Source organism: Anser anser, assembly GCF_964211835.1.
Source record: "Anser anser genome assembly, chromosome: 6".
Lineage (NCBI taxonomy): Eukaryota > Metazoa > Chordata > Aves > Anseriformes > Anatidae > Anser > Anser anser.
In genome coordinates this window covers 34,502,718-34,522,947 of record NC_139726.1, presented here as the reverse complement: position 1 = coordinate 34,522,947, position 20,230 = coordinate 34,502,718, and the positions used below count along the sequence as shown (strand labels likewise).

At 39.1% G+C, this 20,230-nt stretch overlaps 1 protein-coding gene across 3 annotated transcripts in view; it reads right to left on the bottom strand.

Annotated features, from left to right (window-relative positions):
• LOC310902057 (uncharacterized protein) overlaps positions 1–20,230 on the bottom strand; it is a 351,736-nt gene that overhangs the window by 203,266 nt on the left and 128,240 nt on the right. For all 3 annotated transcript variants that reach the window (XM_083842962.1, XM_083842961.1, XM_083842963.1), the window contains exon 2: positions 2,488–2,559. In XM_083842962.1, coding sequence (XP_083699088.1) covers positions 2,488–2,559 — 72 coding nt within the window. The remainder of the gene's footprint in view (positions 1–2,487; positions 2,560–20,230) is intronic.

Below are 20,230 nucleotides of genomic sequence, written 5' to 3'. Positions count from 1 at the left end.
AGCTGATTCTTATCCTATATGTATGCACACACACATTGCAATTATGCTCCACATGTTCTATACAGTCTCCCTCCAAAAACAAATACATTTTTTAAGGGATCAAAAACAGTTATGTTCTTTAATTAGAAATACGACCTACTGATGGCGAGACTTTAAAAAATACCACCAAGAACAAAGATTTATGGAAGCCTATTTATGGAAAGTTCTTCAAGAGTATTCAAGAATGTACAAGGAACTTAAGAAAGTGCAAATATATAATGAGCATCAAGAAAGGCTCCTGACAGTGAAAATGCAGGCTAAATGGCAAGAGTTATTTTTGACAGTGAAATGTGGCAGTGGCTGATTCAATCTTCCAAAGGAAGTGCTTGGTGACCTCTTCAGCTGGAGGCCTGAGACCTAAGCAAAGCGAAATGGGACATACAAAATTCTCAGAACCCTAGGGTTTACGTCAACTGTCCCGATGCAGATTGGCAGGATCTACTCTGCAGGACATAAAAAGCCTGTTCCTCTCTCACTTTGCTGGTTTATGGTAAGATGCACCTGAAACTACCAGCATTACCTTATCTACTTCAGAATATTTTTTTTTCTTTCTTAGCATTTCCATTATGGGGAAAACTTTGTTCCCAATTACTGTACAATCAATATAAAGACTGTCTAAAAGGCATTTATATTTACAAAAATAATAAAGGTAAATTTTAGCAAAGCCATGAGTAAAGCAGCATGCATTTCTCTAATTAAAATTTCTGCCCTCATCACACAAGTCACTTCCCTCTATACAAGTCTTATCAGAGCAGTCTTGTTTGCACCTAGCTGTGAGACGGAAAGCATCTGCAGTAAAAGCAGTATTAAAAGCATCCTTTAAAGGAATTCCTACTGTTCCTTTCTTTTTCTATTTTACCTCAGCTATTATTATTATGGTTTCTGGCAATACCTTAGAGATGTGGAATGAAAAGCCCAGACTTTAAATCCATGTAGATCTTAAAGAGATTAGGCTTTGGTGGAAACTTGTGAATCCTGGCTATTATTGCAAGGGCAGTTGTTGCTCCAGGATGGAGCTGGCAGTTGGAGCAGAAGGCCCAGCTGAATGAAGAACTGCAAAGTCTACAGATCTCCTGCCCCTGTAGTGTCTGTCCCAGCTGTACAGCAATGCAGTCCTTCAGTAAGGAAAGCAGTGAAATTATGAGAGTGGCTAACCCCTCCTAAGCACATTGATTTTCCCAAACTCTGTAAGACACTGTTTTTTGACCTTTCTGGCAGCAAAAAGTGCCTCATATGGCTGTTACCTCTTCACTGCTGGCATTGTGGACATGAGCCTGCAGTGATTTCTGTAGGAGTAACTGCGGAAGAAAACTTTTTGATTTCCTTCAGTTTGTCTCAGCACAGCATATAAATAAAATATATATATATGTTATGTACAGCTTGCACGTTTACTTAAAATATACTCATGCTTTTAGACAATTCAAGTCCCATAATTTTCATTAATGGGAAACGCATATTACATGGACCTGTGAATCTATCTGTGAATTGAAAATTTTTTGGGCTCTACCAACAACGTACAGATGACAAGATACCAAGATCATTCTTACCCTGCAACACACACCACTAGAGCTGTTGGGGATGAACTATTTTCAAACCGCTGAGGTGTTTGAGCTCTGACAGGACTCCCTTGAGGAAAAAAAAAAAATACCGAACAGCCTGATTTCTCCTAAAAGAATCTGGGATACTTACTATTTAGAGATCTGCAGGGTCTCAGAATAGAAAACGGGACAGAGAATGGGCAACTCCAAACAGGGGTTAAAAACCAACAGCTAGAAAAGCCTCCTGGATTAGAAAAGCTGTTTTTCTGTAGAGATTAAAACTGAGCTCCAAATTTTGATTCCATGTTTGGAGTTTCTTCACCCTTTGATTACAATAATCGAAGGCCCCACTGGAAAGACAGTTGCTTACTGTTTTCTGTGCTAATTACAATTTTACTAAACACTGGATTACTCCACAGCTCCTCAGTTCCAGTGCAATGCCACTGCATTATGTGCGTGTAAACATTATGTGGCAAATTTAAGCTCCTCAAACTAGACTGACTTATTTTTACTAGAACCTTCCTAGTATTACATATCATCAAGCAGCTTGCTTCCAAAGATGCTTTTCTCTCTTTGTGCTATATAAATATCGATGGTTTTAACTGCTGCCTAATATAGCTGCATAACATACTACAGTGCACAAACCAGCTAGAAACACATATTGAAAAGTGACCTTACTTGATTAAATATGGGGATTTGTGAATTATACCCATACTTTAAATAGCTTTGATAAAGTCATTTTTTTTCCTAACAAAGCATAGTAACAGTTTTAGATCAAATTTTCCTAAGGACTGCACATCACTGAAATGATGTTGAAATGAAATAGGCTGAAAAAAATGTGGCATTTTCTGGTTCACCTATTATGTACTCTCAATTTTCTATCCAACATATGTGACGAATTAGTACTCACTTGCACACAGAAAATGTGTCAGATCATGTGAAGGAAAAACTGGAGAAACAAGTTGTTGTTCCCGTTCAAGACCTATGAAGAAAAACAAGAGCAAAGAGTTAATTTGCTATTTATCATTCTAACCAGGTGTCATTTTTGCCTCAGTTCTTCAGTGATGGGATGTAGTTTATTTCTGCTGATTTTCTGATTTTTTTTATTTATTTAGTTAGTTAGTTCCTGATTTCTTCCTTCACAGGGCAGCTGCCTGTCCACCTACAACTCTCTATTAGCCTGTTCTGTTAGGCTCAATTAAACTGCAGTCCTCTGAGTCGCTCTGAAAATTATTCCTTTTATAGATACAGCAGAGTGGTCTGGTTCTTAACATCTCCTCTCAGTTCTTCATGCCTTCCTCTTTCCTATTTTGTATTATCTTAATTATTCCTTCTTGTGCTGCACGTTTCTCTATTGCATCTTCATGCTAAAAGCTCAGCACTCCTACGTACAGGAGAAGCTGAAATCCAGCTTTCCAGGCGATTACCTTCCAGCTCAGTAAGACACTGTTTGCCTGAACTGTATCACGATGGCTGTCAGCAATGGATCGTTGATAATATAAATTATATTTCTGCTTTCAGCTTTTTGTATATGACATCTGGAAAGGGTCCATAGACCCAAGTAATGGGTGGCAGAGCACTGGCAGACCTGGCAGGGAATCACGAGAGCTCTGTTGGTCAATAACTACTTGAACACTTATTTTCAGTCAAATCAAAGCCACCCATCAACATGCATGATTTACCTAGGGTATGAAAATATAGCAAATATTCCTTCAAACAGCTTGTAAGCCCTACAGTGGCACCTACCACAAGATACTGCAAAAGCACCCAGTAAACTCTTAAAACGCCCGTATCAAGACACTTATAAAGGCCAATGTATTTTTGAAATTATGAACAGCCAAAATCACCAAGTGTTTGTTTAATCTCCGGGAAGAGCTTAAATCAGATTAGACTTCCAGAGGCTGTGAGTGCCTCAGCTTTGAATGTGACCATGAAAGACAGGCGGGAACATTAGTAGGGTCAAAACGATCCAACACACACTGGATCAGTCCTACACTGCCTAGTACAAACAGGAGCAGCAAACAGCATGTCCTTTACAGATAGGAACCCATCTCTAGGCACACTTACTCTTGCTTTATGAAGTGAGAGGAAAATATTTCAGTCAAGATCATGAGCTCAGTCGGCTTCAAATATTTTGAAGTAATATTATTTCATTTCTATCCTTAATTTTTAAATAGCATCATAACATTTACCCCCAGAAACATCAGCTCTCCTATCAGGCGGTGGTTTCATCATCTAGCAAAGGCTCCATGATACAAAGGAGTAAAGTAGGAGAGCGAAGTGGATATCTCAGGACAAATCATTTAAGACTAGCAAGTTTCTTCTCTCACAACTTGCCTGGTATTCCCTACGTGTTGCAAACCGTGCTGCTACTAATGAGTTTTACAGGATAAGGTGGAACTGGGGATGGATGGCAATGAAAAACAGCACGGATGGCTACTATCCAACTGCCTACAGGTGAACTTCACCCACTGCAAGCCTCTAAACTCTTACTTCTAACTTAAATTTCAGCATAAAATGAAGATCTACATCTTCAAATAAAAATTGTCTGCCTTGCTCTGCAACTGGCAGCATTGCCAGAGAGAGAAATGGAATCAGAAGGGAGCGAGTGAGAAATAATTCATGGTAATTCCACTTTCCCTTACCGCTTCAGTTCTTAAACTGGCTTTTCACTAAAAATATTCTTCACACACTCTGCCAGGGGAGATCTTACTGCAAGCATAAGGATGAAGCAGACATCCAGGAGAGAGTACAGAGGGGTCTTGCACAGCCCTCTGCCTTGTGTTTGCCTTTTATTTTTTGTCAGAAAAAAAAAAAAAAATCCTTTTTGTTTTTTTAAAACCCTATCTCTTTTTCTTGGCAACTTACATCAGCTCACATTAGTTTCATAGCTTTTTGTTCTTTGCGTTACATTTTGGGCACTGCCATTGTTTTTTACACAGTACTGTACAGTTGCCAATGGGGAAAATAAAAAAAAAAAATATATTCCAAATAAACATCCAAAAGTTCAAATGCCCAAATGGCCCTGGAGCCGTGTTCTAGAAGCAGAGCTGGAAGTCCTTATGAGCAGCGTGCTCCAGGAGTTTGCTTATAGATTCTTGCTTGCACAAGGGCATAAAAAGGGGCTAGGGGAAGAAAACAGCTACAGGTATTCTTTGTGTAAACACCTCTCATTTGCTACAGGAGTTGGGGCACGCTGCTGTGCTTTCATCCTCAAAGCTTTTTCATGTGATGCTGAATGGCATGCCTTTTGTGAAACCCCATGTTGGATAAAGTACTCAAAAAAAAAAGAATTATTAAAAAACCTAAGTGTAGTGTAATTCATGTGGTTTTATACTTTTAAAAGTAAAGGAAAAATAAGAGACAGAACTGTTGGACCTTGTGGCAAGAAGTTAGCATGAGACAGCAGTGGTCTGACAGTAGACACTACAACACAAAAACTAATAAAATAAAAATCATCCAAATAATTTATTTGGATCATTTCTATTTCTGTCAACACTGCCAGCTTCTGTTTTATTTACAAGTGTTGCCCCACAAGAAGTAGATGTCAATACTCAAGGCAGCCAGGAACCCCTTTCTCTGCCTGAAGAATTCAAAAGGGTGCAGGTGTTCCACAAGGTGTGTAAAATCACTCACAATACAAGACCAGATTGTTCATGTTTCCTTGAAATTATCTGCCGGAAGACACGGGTTGAGTTTGACTTGTACGTTTGATGGGGACACGAGTCAACTCAGCAGAGGTCTTTACGGACTACCAGTTACCACTGAGTGTTCACTTGAAGAAGACAGGACAAGACCACATGCTGTTCTGCCCTTTCCTCCTCCCACGCCACAGAGCTATCAGACTTTTTTCCAAATTGTTCCTTTGTGTAAAGGGAGATCAAAGCATGCTGCTCTACGTTTTATAGGCAATTGAACTGCATAATCTGTTTTCCACTGTCCCTTCATTCAACTCCACTAGTTCCTGCTGTTTGTAATACTTCTCGAAGAGTATGTGAAGGAAAAAAATAAAAATGAATCAATCTGGAGAACACAATCCTTATTTAACAACCTGACATCTCAGAAGGGAGGGAAGCTGAAAAGACAGACCCAGAGCAAACAGGAACCTTGCCCAGTTTAACTAGCCTTTCCATCGGCATTAAAAATACCATCACCTCTATTATGTATTTTAAAGTCTTTTCAGGCAGATTTTTGACATAATGAATCAAACAGGCAAAAAATAAAAAACAAGACGAGAATTCAAGCAGAAACCAAATTCTAGACAAAGGGACCCCCATGGAAATTTAAAAGATGTCTGAAATAAAAACCTTATCTTCAGTTTCTGATCTTGAGGTTCAGTCACTAAACAGACTGCAACACCATACTTGGTGCTAGCAGAAAGACTTCTGTTCCAGCCAACATACTGTCTTTAGCACCTCTGTTCTGACAGCTGCTGCACCCTGCATTTCCATAATTCGTGAAAAACAACCAAAGATTATATTTACCTCTGTATTTTCTTCCTCCAGTGTTTGTCTACCACCCTTACATCTTCCTGCTGCTTCCGCTACTAGGTGCTATTCAGGGCTAAGAGGGAAGGCAAAACATTTCCTTCCCAGCCTATGTTGATGTAAACAAATGCAGGGGCTGAAAGCATGGCTGGGTTTCTCCTTTGCACTGACTCATGCTGTTGTGTCATGCATGGAGTTGATCACCATGGCAATGAGGCTCCGGAAAGCATCTCCAAACTTTCAGGAATATTTAAGCATAGGTGGAAAAATACACGACAAAAACATTTCTGCAAGAATGTTTTACTTCTCTTCCAACTCATGAGCTGTTAATGAGTAGGACCAAGATTTTCTTAGAGCCTCCCATTAGTCACAATTATTTTCAGATTATTTTTTTAACAAATAATTGATATTATTACAAATGCACTTGAATTACAGCCACGAGGTAGAGACGAGAACTGTGGGATAAGGTCATATTGCAGCAGACACTGCAAAAACAGAGAACAGAAAGATAGCTGTGGCCCCAGTACATTGGCAAGTGTCACAAGTTAATCATCAGGGTGCTACTGGAGAACATCACGCATTCAAAACTGATTTGGTTTAATTGGCACTGGAGGTCACAATTCAGTTCCCTATCTGAAGGGACAGGAGCACGCTTTCTGTGCAGACCTGGTACAATTATACTGTCATTTAAGTCCAAAACACCCAGGCAGCAAAAAAGGAAACAGTTTTCCAGAATACCAAAAGAAAATACAACAGGCATACAAATGTAGTAAAAACCCATTTTCTTAAAAGTCTCATAACAAGATTACACCACAGCAAATGACTTATGATGATATACATATCAGTTAGGTGTTATTTTGCCAGTGCACTCTCACATCTCAAGACTTGCCAGACCAAAGGGGAGGCCAATGTTAATCACCTTGCTAACGATAGGACACTGATATCTCTGACTGAACTAGTGTTTCAAGGCTTCCTTTTTTTCTTTCCCTCTCATCCTTCAACTCTTCTCCCTTTCATATTTTCTCCCTTTCATATTTTCTTTTCTCACTTGCATTTGTTAGGGAAAAAATCAAAATCACAACTTTGTAAATGAGATTAAAATATTTTAGTTACAATCCTGCTAGTGTCTTCTTTATTGAATAAAAAGGTGAAATAAAAAGTTGTTTTAAATTTGTACATATTACAAGTATCAACAGATACAAACTTCCTAATATAACCTTTCCCTTCTATTACTAAACACCAGTGTTCCTTCCCAAAATGTAAGGCAAATAACATTACCATACTTTCAATATTTGCTGTTAAAGTAAATGTAAAAAAAATTGAAGCGCCTGAACTTGCTCCTAAAGTTGTTATTGTAACCTTTACAGAAGAACTACAAAAGTAAAGAATGAAAATTATTTTTCAGCCAGCGTGCATTTCTGCATTATTAAATGTATAATCAGTTTCGAGATCTTCCTGAAAGAAAAATCTAGGCAGTAAATTCAATTTGATTCTACCTTTAGCCTGAATCCTTAAATTTACTGCATCCGAATGTGGAAGACATCTTCAAGCCAAAACTAGCTAGCACATTGCCTGAGAACTGAAAAACTTTTTCTTTTTTTTTTTTTTATAAATATTTAAAGCTCGCCACGAGCTGCTAAGAATAATGCCTTCAACTGTTGTTCTGCAGCTCCGAAGTCAGTGACAGACTAAGTTTTGCACCCCAGCAAAACCTGCCCATCCTCACCCCTGTGCTGATGGATCTAGAGCACTTGAAGCTGCACCTACAACAGGAGGATTCCTCCTCTCCCCTAAACTTGTAAAATAGGTGGAAGAAGAGCCAAGCCCAAAACATCACTGCATCAAGAAATCTGATGTCTAAAGGGATTTTTGGCTTTCTGTTGATCCAGATGTGTATTTATAGCATCTGTACATGATGTGTATGTTGCCCAGACTTTAAACAAAAGCCCAGTTCCTCCCCGAGCAGCTGGCAAATAGCCACATACACACCAGAAATCACAGCAGTGTTTTACCCATGATGACTTAAGGATATAAATAACACAAGGAATTAGAAGGAGAGATATTTTCAATTAATATTTTTGGAAAGAAACATATCTTTTGGGCACTAAAACTTTCTTCGATCTGAGCTAGAAACAGAAACCTTAAAAGTTAAACCAGATGTAGAGAACAATTGCTCAGAGTTTAAAGTAGATTAGATTAATCAAGAAAAGTGTACTAGAAAGACTGCTGCTTCCTGCGGGTATCACCCAGTGGAGGCAGCAATTTGTGCTGCACCAACGTGATGTCCCAGCATCACAGGAGGACAGGAGCACTCCAAATATGTCATCCTCAGGAGATCATGCAGGAGAACAGCACAAACCCAGCTCTACACTGCATTTCTCTAACATAATTTCAGGTCTAAATCTATTCTGTGCCCTATTCTGTGTTATTGCGCAGGGTTTCAGGTTCAGAAAATTTAAGATGTAAAGGCAGCGATTGCTTTATTGGAAAACAATCTGGTACGATCTTTAAGTAATAATACTTGATTGTTTTTGTATTAAGTTTTGCTACAAGGAAGAAAAGTTTCCCTCTATGAGAAGTTTTCTAACTGCTTCTGTTGCCTACATTACCTTTTGACAAGATAATTGTTAACAAGACAAGAGCAAGGAGAAAGCAAGTCATCAGGCAGCCAGTGCATTCTTTACCAAATTAAATCAGTGTCTCTCAAGCATGGTTTGTGTAGAAGAAAACAAAAGGAAATTAAGGAGGATCCGGCTCATTTTGGCTGGAACGTTTGGATAAATTCTTAATTGGGGGGGGGGGGGGGGGGCACATACTCCATCCCCCTACTACTATCAACAGTTCATGAGCATTTTTATACTCCTGCTTTGATCATTACAGTCCAGATATTAGTAATAATAATAATAATAAATGTTGATACAATTCTGATCCATTCCAAAACAGACTACAAAATTACTTGAACAAATGCAAAATCATTAGGAAACACAATCTGTTTCTTTCCCCAGGAAGTGAAAACTTATTTTCCGATCTCCTAATTAATACAATTATTCTCTTTTACTTTTCTGAAGATCAAGGTTTGAGCTCTGGGCTATGTATTAATAGCAGAAATAAACAATTTTCAAAGTGCTAATTTTCCCTACAGAAAATCAAAATCTGGGTAATCTCAAGTACCTACTACTAGAAAACTTTTTTCTTAATCTTTTCTCTTTTTTTTTTCATTGTAGAGAGACTTTAATATTTGGACATTCTCAGCAGTTACTTATTTACCAAATGAAATGTGCAGTTAGAGATGCATGGCAATGCAGCCCCTTCCATTTGCCTGTCAACTGCTTCAAGCTACTCTTAACAAATTAAGCACTCGGTCTCTGAGACATGAGAAGGAGAGAGTTGCTCATAGGGTTTCAGTTTATATAAACGCTTCTTATCGTTTCCACATTCTTGGGACTGGAAGAAGTCTAAGGTGGAGGGGGTTATGTGACATTTAGAGGAAATGGGCTTCTTCTGTCCAATAAATAAAATCTTTGCTTTTGCAGGAGATTTTAGAGATCAGGACTTAGCAATAAGCATTTAAACAATGTGCATCTCAGCCCTCATTGTTTGATATGTAAAGCTGAGCAAATGATTCAAAATTGCTGCCGTCTTATGCTCATCCAATATATTTGGTATTTGCAACTGCTCTAAGGTTTGATGTGAATATTTAGGTTAACCTGAAGATTTTTCTTTAATCAAATTATTCACTTCAGCTGGGACTTAAGTTCTGAGCGGTTTTAGTATATGACTGATCACATGGGTACCGTGGAATCGGTCTGGCAGTTTGACTGGATGAGCTTCTGTTGCCCCATATAGGGCTGGTGGTTTGGGAACAGGAAATACAGGCAGCTGCAAGGAGGGTGAAGGCAGCAGGATCCATTTCTCTCTTCTACAAATACATTCCAGCCTTTTATCCTCTACAGCTTCTTTCCCTTTCAGAGTAAACTTCACTTGAAGTTTACAGGAACAACCGTATAAAAAATAATATGGATACTTTAGGAAGCATTTCACTCCTAAGAGTCATGGAGTTTCCCAGTCCATACCTGTTCATCCCCTCTGTTGCACTTGCCCCAGACATTTCCCTATAAAGACAGAGCTACAGTCCCCTTCCTGCTTTACCATGCTGTCTCAAAGAGTAGCTTCGTTGTCAAGCATCCATTTGCTGTATTGAATTTCCAGTAACAGAGTTTTACTTTTTCCCGTTCCTCCTCCTCCCTTTGCCTCTGCCCTGCTCCCCGGTTCGTACAGCAAAGGACCCTGGTGGCCAGGCTGCAGACCACACGTACAGGACGGCTCCGCACCACGACTCTGGGGCACCCCCGAGAGGATGTCTCATTGTGAATAGTTTGCACTGCTTGCCTCAAGATTTCCTCTATGCTATATGATTGCATGTTCCACTTGCAGAAAGCTATGAAGCTTATTTTTATAGTCAAAAATCACAATTTCAAAATAACAACTTGAAAAAAGATCTAGCTAAGAGTTAATTTGCCAATTAGTAAATATTTCCTACCAAACCTGTACAATGAGTATTACTTCCAGTGCTTATATATATCTTTAACAGACTAGTTCATTCAAAGCTACTCTCTAAGAATAGGTTTTCTGCAAATTTGGACCTCCAATGGTATTGCAGATTTTACACACTAAAACCTGTTTTTCATATACATCAAACATTTTGAACTATTAAGCTTTGTTTTACTGCATTTACATGATCATAGCATTCACGCCACCTATTTTTGCAAACATTCATAGGACAGGAGGTAGTACCTATAGGTTACGCCTATCTACCTACAAACAAACATTGGGGAAGACTAAAGAGATTACACTGTAACAAAAGAATCAGAGCATCTAAAGAGAACAAAGAAATATTTAAGATGAAATTACAAAAGGGTTGAAGAGAAGGTCCACAGAGCCAGGGAACACCTCATGTACTCAGGAGTAATTTGGATTTATCTGTACTAATGTCTTTTCACCTGCGAGATGTTTTCAAGCTGTGGAGGAATAAAGGTTCTCATTTTACAACAGTGGCATTCACTGAAATCAAATCCTTTAATAAGCCTGCCATAATCACCCTAGAACATGGTGTAAAAGACGCAGAAGAAAGGAGACAAAAGGATATGGGTGTTTGGCTAACTTAATTTGGTTTTCATTTGCATTAGAATAGAATTTAGTGTGTTGACAGAATAGATCAGATACTTAACAAGTAATATATTTGATACAAAATTAATTTGGCAGTGTTACAACAGGCTTGAAGTACCCCAAAGAGTTTCCTGATTATTCCTCTCGTTTAAAAAAGTATGGATCGTACTTAGATAAAATCTAAGCTCCACTGAAATCTAAGAGCTGCCTGCCCATTGCTCTGGGCCTGCGGTGTTTGCTCAGTGGGGTAAATGCATAGCAGATGACCAGCCGTGCACCTGCAGTCACTGCCAACAGCTGCCTTCCTGCTCCAGAAATTCTGGGCTGTATTCATACGATGAGACCAGTGAGCTCTAAAAATGACCTGCCAGTGGTAGATGCACATCAATGCTTTTATCCTCAAGCACGAAGTACCCATTTCTCGTTTGTTGGTGAAGATCTTGTCCCTTTCTATGCACATGGACCAGAACTGTCCCACTATCCCATTCAAACCACACTACTGGGGTAAATAACTCTTCCTTTACAGTACAGCATCTTCAATCAACTCACAAGTGGTTGTGGCAGACCAGGGATGAGTTAAGTGCTACCACAGGGTGTCACAGAGAGGAACATATTGCTGGGAAAATTGTTGCTTATGCTATTTACTGCTCGTTGTGCTTTAAAAGTGGAACACCAAACCTCTTTCTGTACACTGTGACCCAAGGAATAAGATTACTTAATTACACGGGAACCTGCACCAAAGCAGCAAGTTGTGACATATTGATATTTGAGTTGTCTAAAATCCCTGTCACTGCAGACATCAGTGGTACCAACCTGTCCTCCGGGAGAAATACAAGCAGATTAAGTTAAAGCACCTGAATTATCTCCAGGGAACACAAATCTTAACCTGATTTTTTCCACTTGAATGTTGGAAATGTTTAGTCTTAAATAAAAGGAATATCAGACTCCATGAGATATTGCTTCCAAGGCATTAATTATGTTGATGAGCCAGTAAGGCTACCTGGTACCAGAGGGAAAGAGACATTAATTGGATTCTGGAAGACAAATGGGAATCATATTTGCATGCATACTTTTCAGTAACTTAATGTATACTTTCCATAGCATCTCCACCTTATGAACTGGATGATGTGTAATAAATCAGGAAAGGCTACATTCCTAGAATAAAGAAGTTGGTAATGTTTAAGTGCTTATATTCAAGGAACAAAGTTAGTTTTCCTATTTTCACATCTCTTATTGTATCCCTGAATGACTTATCATTTTTGTCAAATCTTGTATTTTCTAATTAAGGATACACCACAGCACCAAACTGTGCTGACTACTTTGAAAGAGCATTCAGTATTTCCTTCAGTAACAACTTGTTTCCTTAATCCAGTTCTTTAGTACATGGCCTCCAGATTCTTCTGTTCAAGGTTTCCCATTAAAGCAACTGAGCTATCTTTAAGCTGCTTAGAGCTTTAGTTAAGACTGCTCAACTAAAATCTGTGCAGGCGTCCCCTAGATTGCCAGCTAAATTTTTCATAGTCCATTATCAACTGCCGTGACAGCTCATTACGTCTCCCGAAACACTGACTCCTGGTGTGAGGAGTGATGGCAAGACAGGAAACAAAGTGCCAGCCTGTATCCCATTACTCGGATGTTACAGAACGCCCACTGTTATTAATGGGCTGGAGCTCTCAGGAAGCATCTAGCAAAGGGAAGCATCTAGCACTGGCTTCAGGATTTAAAAGGAAATAAATGGTTGAAGTATATAAAAGTAAATCAAGGGTTTCAGTTTCAGAACAACTTGTTGTCAGCTGATTTTTAACAATCTGTATGATGGCTAAGGAAGAAACTCGAGGAATGCTCACCTATGCCAAGTTGCACGTTTTTCTCACTGTTTTGCATTCTGGTTGTATAGAGGAAGAGAACCAGAATGGTGCAAAGCGGGTGTCTCCAGCTTAGAAAAGGCGAGCAGCCTGCCAGCAGCAAGCCCTCTCGCACACTTATTAATGTCTGTTTTATTCTGAATACATTCAATCCACTGCATTAACGTGCATCTGTATTGGCATGGAAAGTTCAGCGTACAGAAGAGAACAAGCAATATAAAAAGCAAAATTAAGAGGAAAACATGTTGTAGATGTGAGGAAAAAAAATATTAAGAGAATTATCTAACCCTGAGGTTGTGAGGAGAAGGGAGAAGGAGAAGGAAACACTGTAAAGCAAGAAAAGATTCTTCCTGGTTCTATCTTCAGAAGAAAAGAAATCTTTAATGTAACACACTTTTTTCAACTTGCATATCAAAAATAAAAAACCCTTCAGACTTCAAAAACCCTAACAGTACTTGGAACAGCACGCACATGTAATACAATACTGAACTCATCACCAGAACAATGGGAAAAAGGAATATGAATGCTGAATAGATTTCATTTTCTCAACAGGTCAGTCGTGGGAGAAAGAAGAGGAAAAGAGAAAAGAAAACTCATGAAGAAACTTGGGCTTTTCATTAGGAAAAAAGTTAGCTGACATGTAATGCATAAAATAGCTGATAAATAACACTTGCATCAACTTGTACGTTAGTCGTCGTTACATTAATCTATGTTGGTTACCTGAACATTTTTGGGCTGCCTCCTTGCCAACTTTAGATCTATAAGGCTCTAGACTTCAAGAACAGTAGCGATACCATTTTTTGCACGGGGTGCCACAAAAGTGCATAGAAGCAAAACTCAACAAACCACAAAATCAGAGCAAGAAAAACACTTTCCAAAAAACAGTCATACAAACACAATGACATTTAGTACCAACACAGAACAAGAACATGAGAAGTGAACCTCTCCTAGACCGCTCTTGTAGCTTAGCCTTTGCTTGATCCATTAGACAGCAATGCTATGATTCCAGGAAAGGCAGACTTGTATATATAGTTAAACGTGGGTAGGCTTGCTTTCATAAATTTGATTGACATTAATGTATTTAAGTTACCCTATTTATGCACATAGTATTTGTCTCTTAGGCACAGAAAGTACAATGGAAAGTGGACACAATTTAACGTGAGGTGGTTGAACACCAGGCTGAAGATGTGTCTTCAGAGATCTTTGATCTCTGAATAAGTTTTATGAAAACTACCATTGTATAGAAGTCAAAGAATGAAACATCACTTTTTCACAAATTCAAAACTTCTGCTTTTCATTGAAGCTTTCCATGAAAATACTTTGATTTTTGAATAAGATTTTTTTTCAGGGGGAAAAAAGTATTTTCCATCACTTTTCTCTGTACCTCCCAGTATCCAAAGATAATGCATGGATAAATCTTTAAAATAATTTTTTAAAAGTTTACATTTAAGACTGACAGAAAGCAATTGCCTAACATATCCCATCAAACAGCTTCAGAGGTCTGAGACCTGGAAAATCTGATCAATCAGACAGTTTTTCCCTGCTAACATAAGGCTTTTGCACATGGCTTTCAGAGCTGTTCTAACACATCCCAGCTATTTGGGAAGCCAATCTGTTCAACTCACATGAATACTATGATTTATTTTATTTTTATTTTTTTTAATGTATCTATATATGCTCACACTCCTTCTGACTCGCATGTTCAGCACACCTTTTTAAAAATATATTCCTTTTGACAGCAACTGCTAAGCTGAAGTCAGGAAAGAGAGCGCATGGGGTAGCAGGGTCTGCAGCATCCTCCAGTGACCCTGCTGAAGCATCCTATAAACTCACATCAGTTTTCCCTCTGGAAAGAAATAATGACATTCAGCATCGTGATGGGAAAACACCTGACACATCCCAGTAGCCTGAACCACAAGGCACATCTTAGCCAAGCCCTTTTCTTTTCCAAGCTCTTCTCCTCTTATCAGTTTACATGGTTTAGATTACACACCAAAAAAAGTTCCAGGTGCAGACCTGACAGTGGGATGAACTTCACACAGAGAGTGGTCAAGCATTGCAACGGGCTTCCCAGGCCAGTGATGAAGTCCCTGTCCCTGGAGGTATTTAAGAGATATGTGGCTGTGGCACTTGATCATCCTGAAGGTCTTTTCCAACCTGGATGATTCCGTGATTCTATATTTCTCCTATTTCTCTTTTCCATAATTAGACTGACCCTTCATACTTCACCCTGCCTAGCTAAGCATTTCCTCACCTGTAAGAGATGTACAGAGGAAGCTAACTCCTTATTTCAGGATTACATCAGTCACCCGTTTCAACAACTACCCAAATCCTCCTGTGCCCTTCAACTGCAGTTAACAGCTTATGTGGGGTCTTTCAATTTTTTTTTCAGAAATCCAGCAAAAGAAGATGTGTGATTTGAACTCACTAGAAGTGGTTGAGCTTTGGCTGAACAAAAAGGAGAATCAATGGGAAATGCTTAGTTAAAGCAACGGACGAAGTCTTTGGTGTGAGTATTACACAGAAGAGCACTGAAAAAAACACAATTTTGTCCAAGTCAAAGATAGAATCGTCAGAAAAAGTGAAAAAAATCACTCAGCTAAAAGTATTAAGATAGCCAGAGCAGTGAAAAGTCCTCAGTACACAAAAATTACTGTTGCTCTGGCAGCTTCAACTTCCACCAGGATCCACAAGAACCAGAGAAAGCAGCATCTCCCTTTATCTCTTCGCATCACACAGCATGTTGGCATGACGCAGAGCACGCATTATACCTTGAGAGAGCTGATTTGCATATATCAGATCATTAGCTGGAGTAAATCAGCATGTGGCTCGAGTTTCTCTATATTCTACCAATAAATTAAAAGAACTCATTAGATTGTAAGAAAAATGAGCACTGACAAATAGTAATTCTGAAGATACGATACACAAACATTCTGTAGAAGTGATGCTAACAGCACACATCCTTAATTGTTGCAGTAATTCAAATCCTTGGCACCAGATATCAAGATTTTGAGCTTTATATGATTATCAGAGGCAGTGCCTTCGGTGAGTATCTGTTTCTACGTCTACTCACTTATGCTTTTAAATTAATGCAGTGCTACTGTATTCCAGAAAAACCATAAGCACACAATTCCTTGCTTGTTAAAACATCTTTACTAACAAGTTGCCTGTTTCACTTGTTTCATCGAGATGGAAATAAACATATTTTCATTTGCGTTTCATTAAATTATTCTGCAACCCATATGCAGTGTCTTGATGCAGTTTGAAAGGTGAACAGATGGGGTTTTATTTTTAGCTCGCATTAACGCAGCCCATCAAACACTCATTTGCCTGATATACTATCATAATATAGCTTACTACTCAGCCTTTAAAGTATATCTTTGCCTGCCTTGTAACATCCAAATGACAAAAGGGAACTGTGTGATAAATATTTAATTACAATCATGATGATCACTTTGTCACCGAAAGCCAGCAATTGCAAGTGAATGGGAGAACTTTGGGTTTAAAGAGAAGCATTTAGAAACTCTGCACTATTGAAATCAAAGCACATTTTTCAATTAGAATCTGTCAGATAAGTGGTCTTTCAGGACTGGAAGAATGTTTACAGGAACCAAATAAACACACGGCTTTTGTTTTGTTACATGAGGCATTCCCAATACCTGTTATGTGTCAGCAAAAGCAGGCAAAAACTTCCAATAGCTACCTATATGCCTTCAATTGCATTTTGGACACAAAACCTAATTGCGCGTAAAAAAATATTATCTACAAAAATGTAGGATAGAATGATAAAATAGGTTTACATGCTAAAAATGATGTGCTTTCTCACTCAAATGGCTCATGAAATTAGATTTGGTGTAATTAAGCTTTTTTGTTTTTACTGGGCACGCATGCTGTACACAGCCATGCAAGAGAGAGACTTGGAGCTTTCTGGGTTTGCCCAGTACTGCTGCATTTTGCATGTTCTCAGTATGTACCATTTCACAGCCAAACTGTTCACCCCTTCAAAGGGAATTTATCACAGAACAGTGGCATCACACCCCAGGCCCTCAGTACAGACAGTGTTTCTTTCCCATAGATACCTCACGGAGTGAGAACCGTGGTTGTGAGGAGGCACAAAGAAGTGGCTGGAGCTTTTCTTACCTACAGCTTATTGTCTGATCTTTTTGCAGATGGAAAAAGCTCTTCATCAGCCATGTCTGTTCCCATATGTGGTTGACCACAGAGCCTTTGCCCGCCTCGGGGTCCCGTCCTAACAGCCATCCCACATGTTTTAGGGAAATCTCAGCAACCACTGAGGAGAAAAGCATGACTGTGCAACAGGGCAGCAGCGAGTTATTCTGTACCTGGGGAAATAAATGGCTGTTGGTTTTCAATGCTGCACGTTGGATACACTTACCAAAGATGCACTGCCAGTGTGGATGCAGTGCAAGTTCTGTTGGAACTCCTAAAGAAGGCAAACTAAAAACACGCATTTCCAAATGGGGCAACCATCTCAACATCCAGGGTTGTAATGTCTCTTTACCAGAAAGGGCAAACACCGGTGCAATGATAGCAAATGCCTTGTACCATCGCTTGTCTGCTCTATTACGCTCCCTAGTCCGGTCATATCCAACACGTGTGAGGTCAGTCCTCAAAATCATTAGGTCACTTAGAATGAGATTAGAGAATCATCCCAAGACTAGAGAATAGGTAACACAATTATGTAGCATGTTTTCAAGCTGATGCAGTAGCTAGAAAAGCGATGGACTTGCATTTTAACGATAGGAATTCTGAGATAATCATTTATAGCCAAACTCCAGCAGGCAACTTAAAAATCAACACAAAAAAAAACCTGAGACCTGCTGTAATCATGACAATAAAATTTCAGCTTGAAGCTGGGCCAGCTCTTAGCCCTGCTACCTCAGGTCTGTGTCCTGTATTCCTTGAGCGTCTATTTCAAGAGTCCCATCCTTGCGCACCAGCACCCTCCAAGGTGCGCAGCCTGTCGCCACGCATCAGCTGCTGTTAGAACCAACGCAGCAGCTTCCCTCCCAACAAAAGACCACTTTCTGTGGCAAAAAGGCTAATAATTTTCACATGACAGAGGAGGTGAAAAGTTTTCCCACAACCCAAATGTTGCCTTTCATTTCACACGGGCTTCCTGCTGTGAGGAGCCACGATCCAAGTGAGCAGCAATACGCCTTAGAGAAAAATGGTCACAGGAACCAGCACAAAGGATTTCTATTAAGAGAGCTATCCCCTTTTGTGGTCGTCAATGCCATTAACTTGAAAAAGTGGAAAAAAACTTGGAAAAATAGCAGGCTGAGAAATGTGAAAGGAGGAAGTATGGTTCTGTTGTCTCCTAGTCAGAGCCTGACTTTCTCTTTTGATGGGAAAGGCTAAATGTGCTTATATATCACTTATTGCTAAATCGATTGATGGTAAGCAGATGCTACACTCCATCTTTGCTCATTCTCTCTGCTTCTATCCATATTACGAATGTAAGAGACAATAGAGATAATAAAATACCCAGAAATAGTACAAAATCCTATGTGAAGAAGATAAATCAAATGAGACAAGTCAGCTCTATATAAAGGCTCTAAATTATTCAAGCTGCCTAAACACCCAGAAGTGCACTCACAGCTTTATATTAATGATTGCAAATTCCAAGCAGCATTGCTGCATTTTTTTTTTTTTGATTTTTTTTCCCAAATAGTTAGGCACATAGGAATTAAGTCTTTAAATCCTTATTTAGTCAGCAGACACTCTGTACTAATTAATATGGAAAACAATGACCATAGGAAAGGAGCAGATGGCTTGCAGACAGACCGAAGATAAGCTGAGATGTGTGCGAAGATACCAAGCGCATACTCAAACATTTCATAAACACTGATAACCTGTGATATAGCTTTTAATGGATAGGTTTGACTTGAAATAGCATTTTAAAAAGAAAGGTCAAATGAATTTACACATTTAGTCAGCAAGCTTTTTTTTTCTTAAAGTAACTGACATTGGGGTGCGGGGGATATTTCTCAACAGATGCTGATCACTGCAATGCTTGGAAGGTTCTTAACGTACACACACTAGTAGTTGGGAACATTTCTTCCTGCTCTGTTAATAACTTCTGCAATGCAGGGATTAAGTCTGAAACTGGGAAAGGAAGAAATAAAACTAGCATTTCTGCAATATTAAAATGATTTTTTTCCTAGATCATATTTCCCATACATGTTCAGCAGACAAAAGGAAATAACATTTTAATAATTTTCAACAGGAAATATAAGTATTATTCTCCCACGTGAAAAGAGACTCCTCAACAGGAGGACAGGTATGGGATCCTTCAAAGATTCCAGCAGAAGAATTCTGACTCCAAATTATTTTCATTTTTATGTTACTCTCAGTGGGATTGCTACAGCCTGTAACCCTAGAATAATACCATAAGGCATTTGTATTCCTGTTAATTTATAGATCCTAAAAACAAGGGAAGCTAGTCACAGTCTTAATTACTGTTCTAGTAATTAAGAGTGGTAGGGAGCAGACCAGGCAAGCAGAAGGGCTACACCAGAGTGGGGCTGCACTGGGGTTTGCTGCCTTGGGCTTGGGGCAGGGCTACCACAGATGGGTAGAAACCTGGTACAAGCACAAGCCCAGAGCACAGCACACGCACGGCATCCAGCCCTTTATTTTTCCTTCACTAATTCACTCCCCACCGTGCTGGCAGAATGGGATATCAACTACCTCACCACAAAGACTCAGGTCAGAAGCACCCCACCTCCCAGAACTACAGGTTTTCATCATAAATTTGTTACAGCATTAGCAGTAAAAACAGAAATCAGTCCAAAAGTTTTACAGCTGCAAAGAACCAAGTGGAAAGCACTAAAGCAGTATGTCTTAAGCTTCTTAAGTAAAACAATTCATAACCATGAAAAAGCAGGGGAATCCTTAATGAGTAAAAATCCCTACACAATGTTATGAAAAGAAAAAACAGTGTCTTGTGTTTTGTTTTTGCAGATATCTTGAGTAAAACACAATACATTTTGAGCAACATTTCTTGGCACAAGTCTCAAAATATGGAGAAAATGAGTAGCACACCCTGATACTTTGGATTTAAACCTCTAGCCGAACATTTGCATTTCAGGCCTTTATTGAAGCAGCTCTC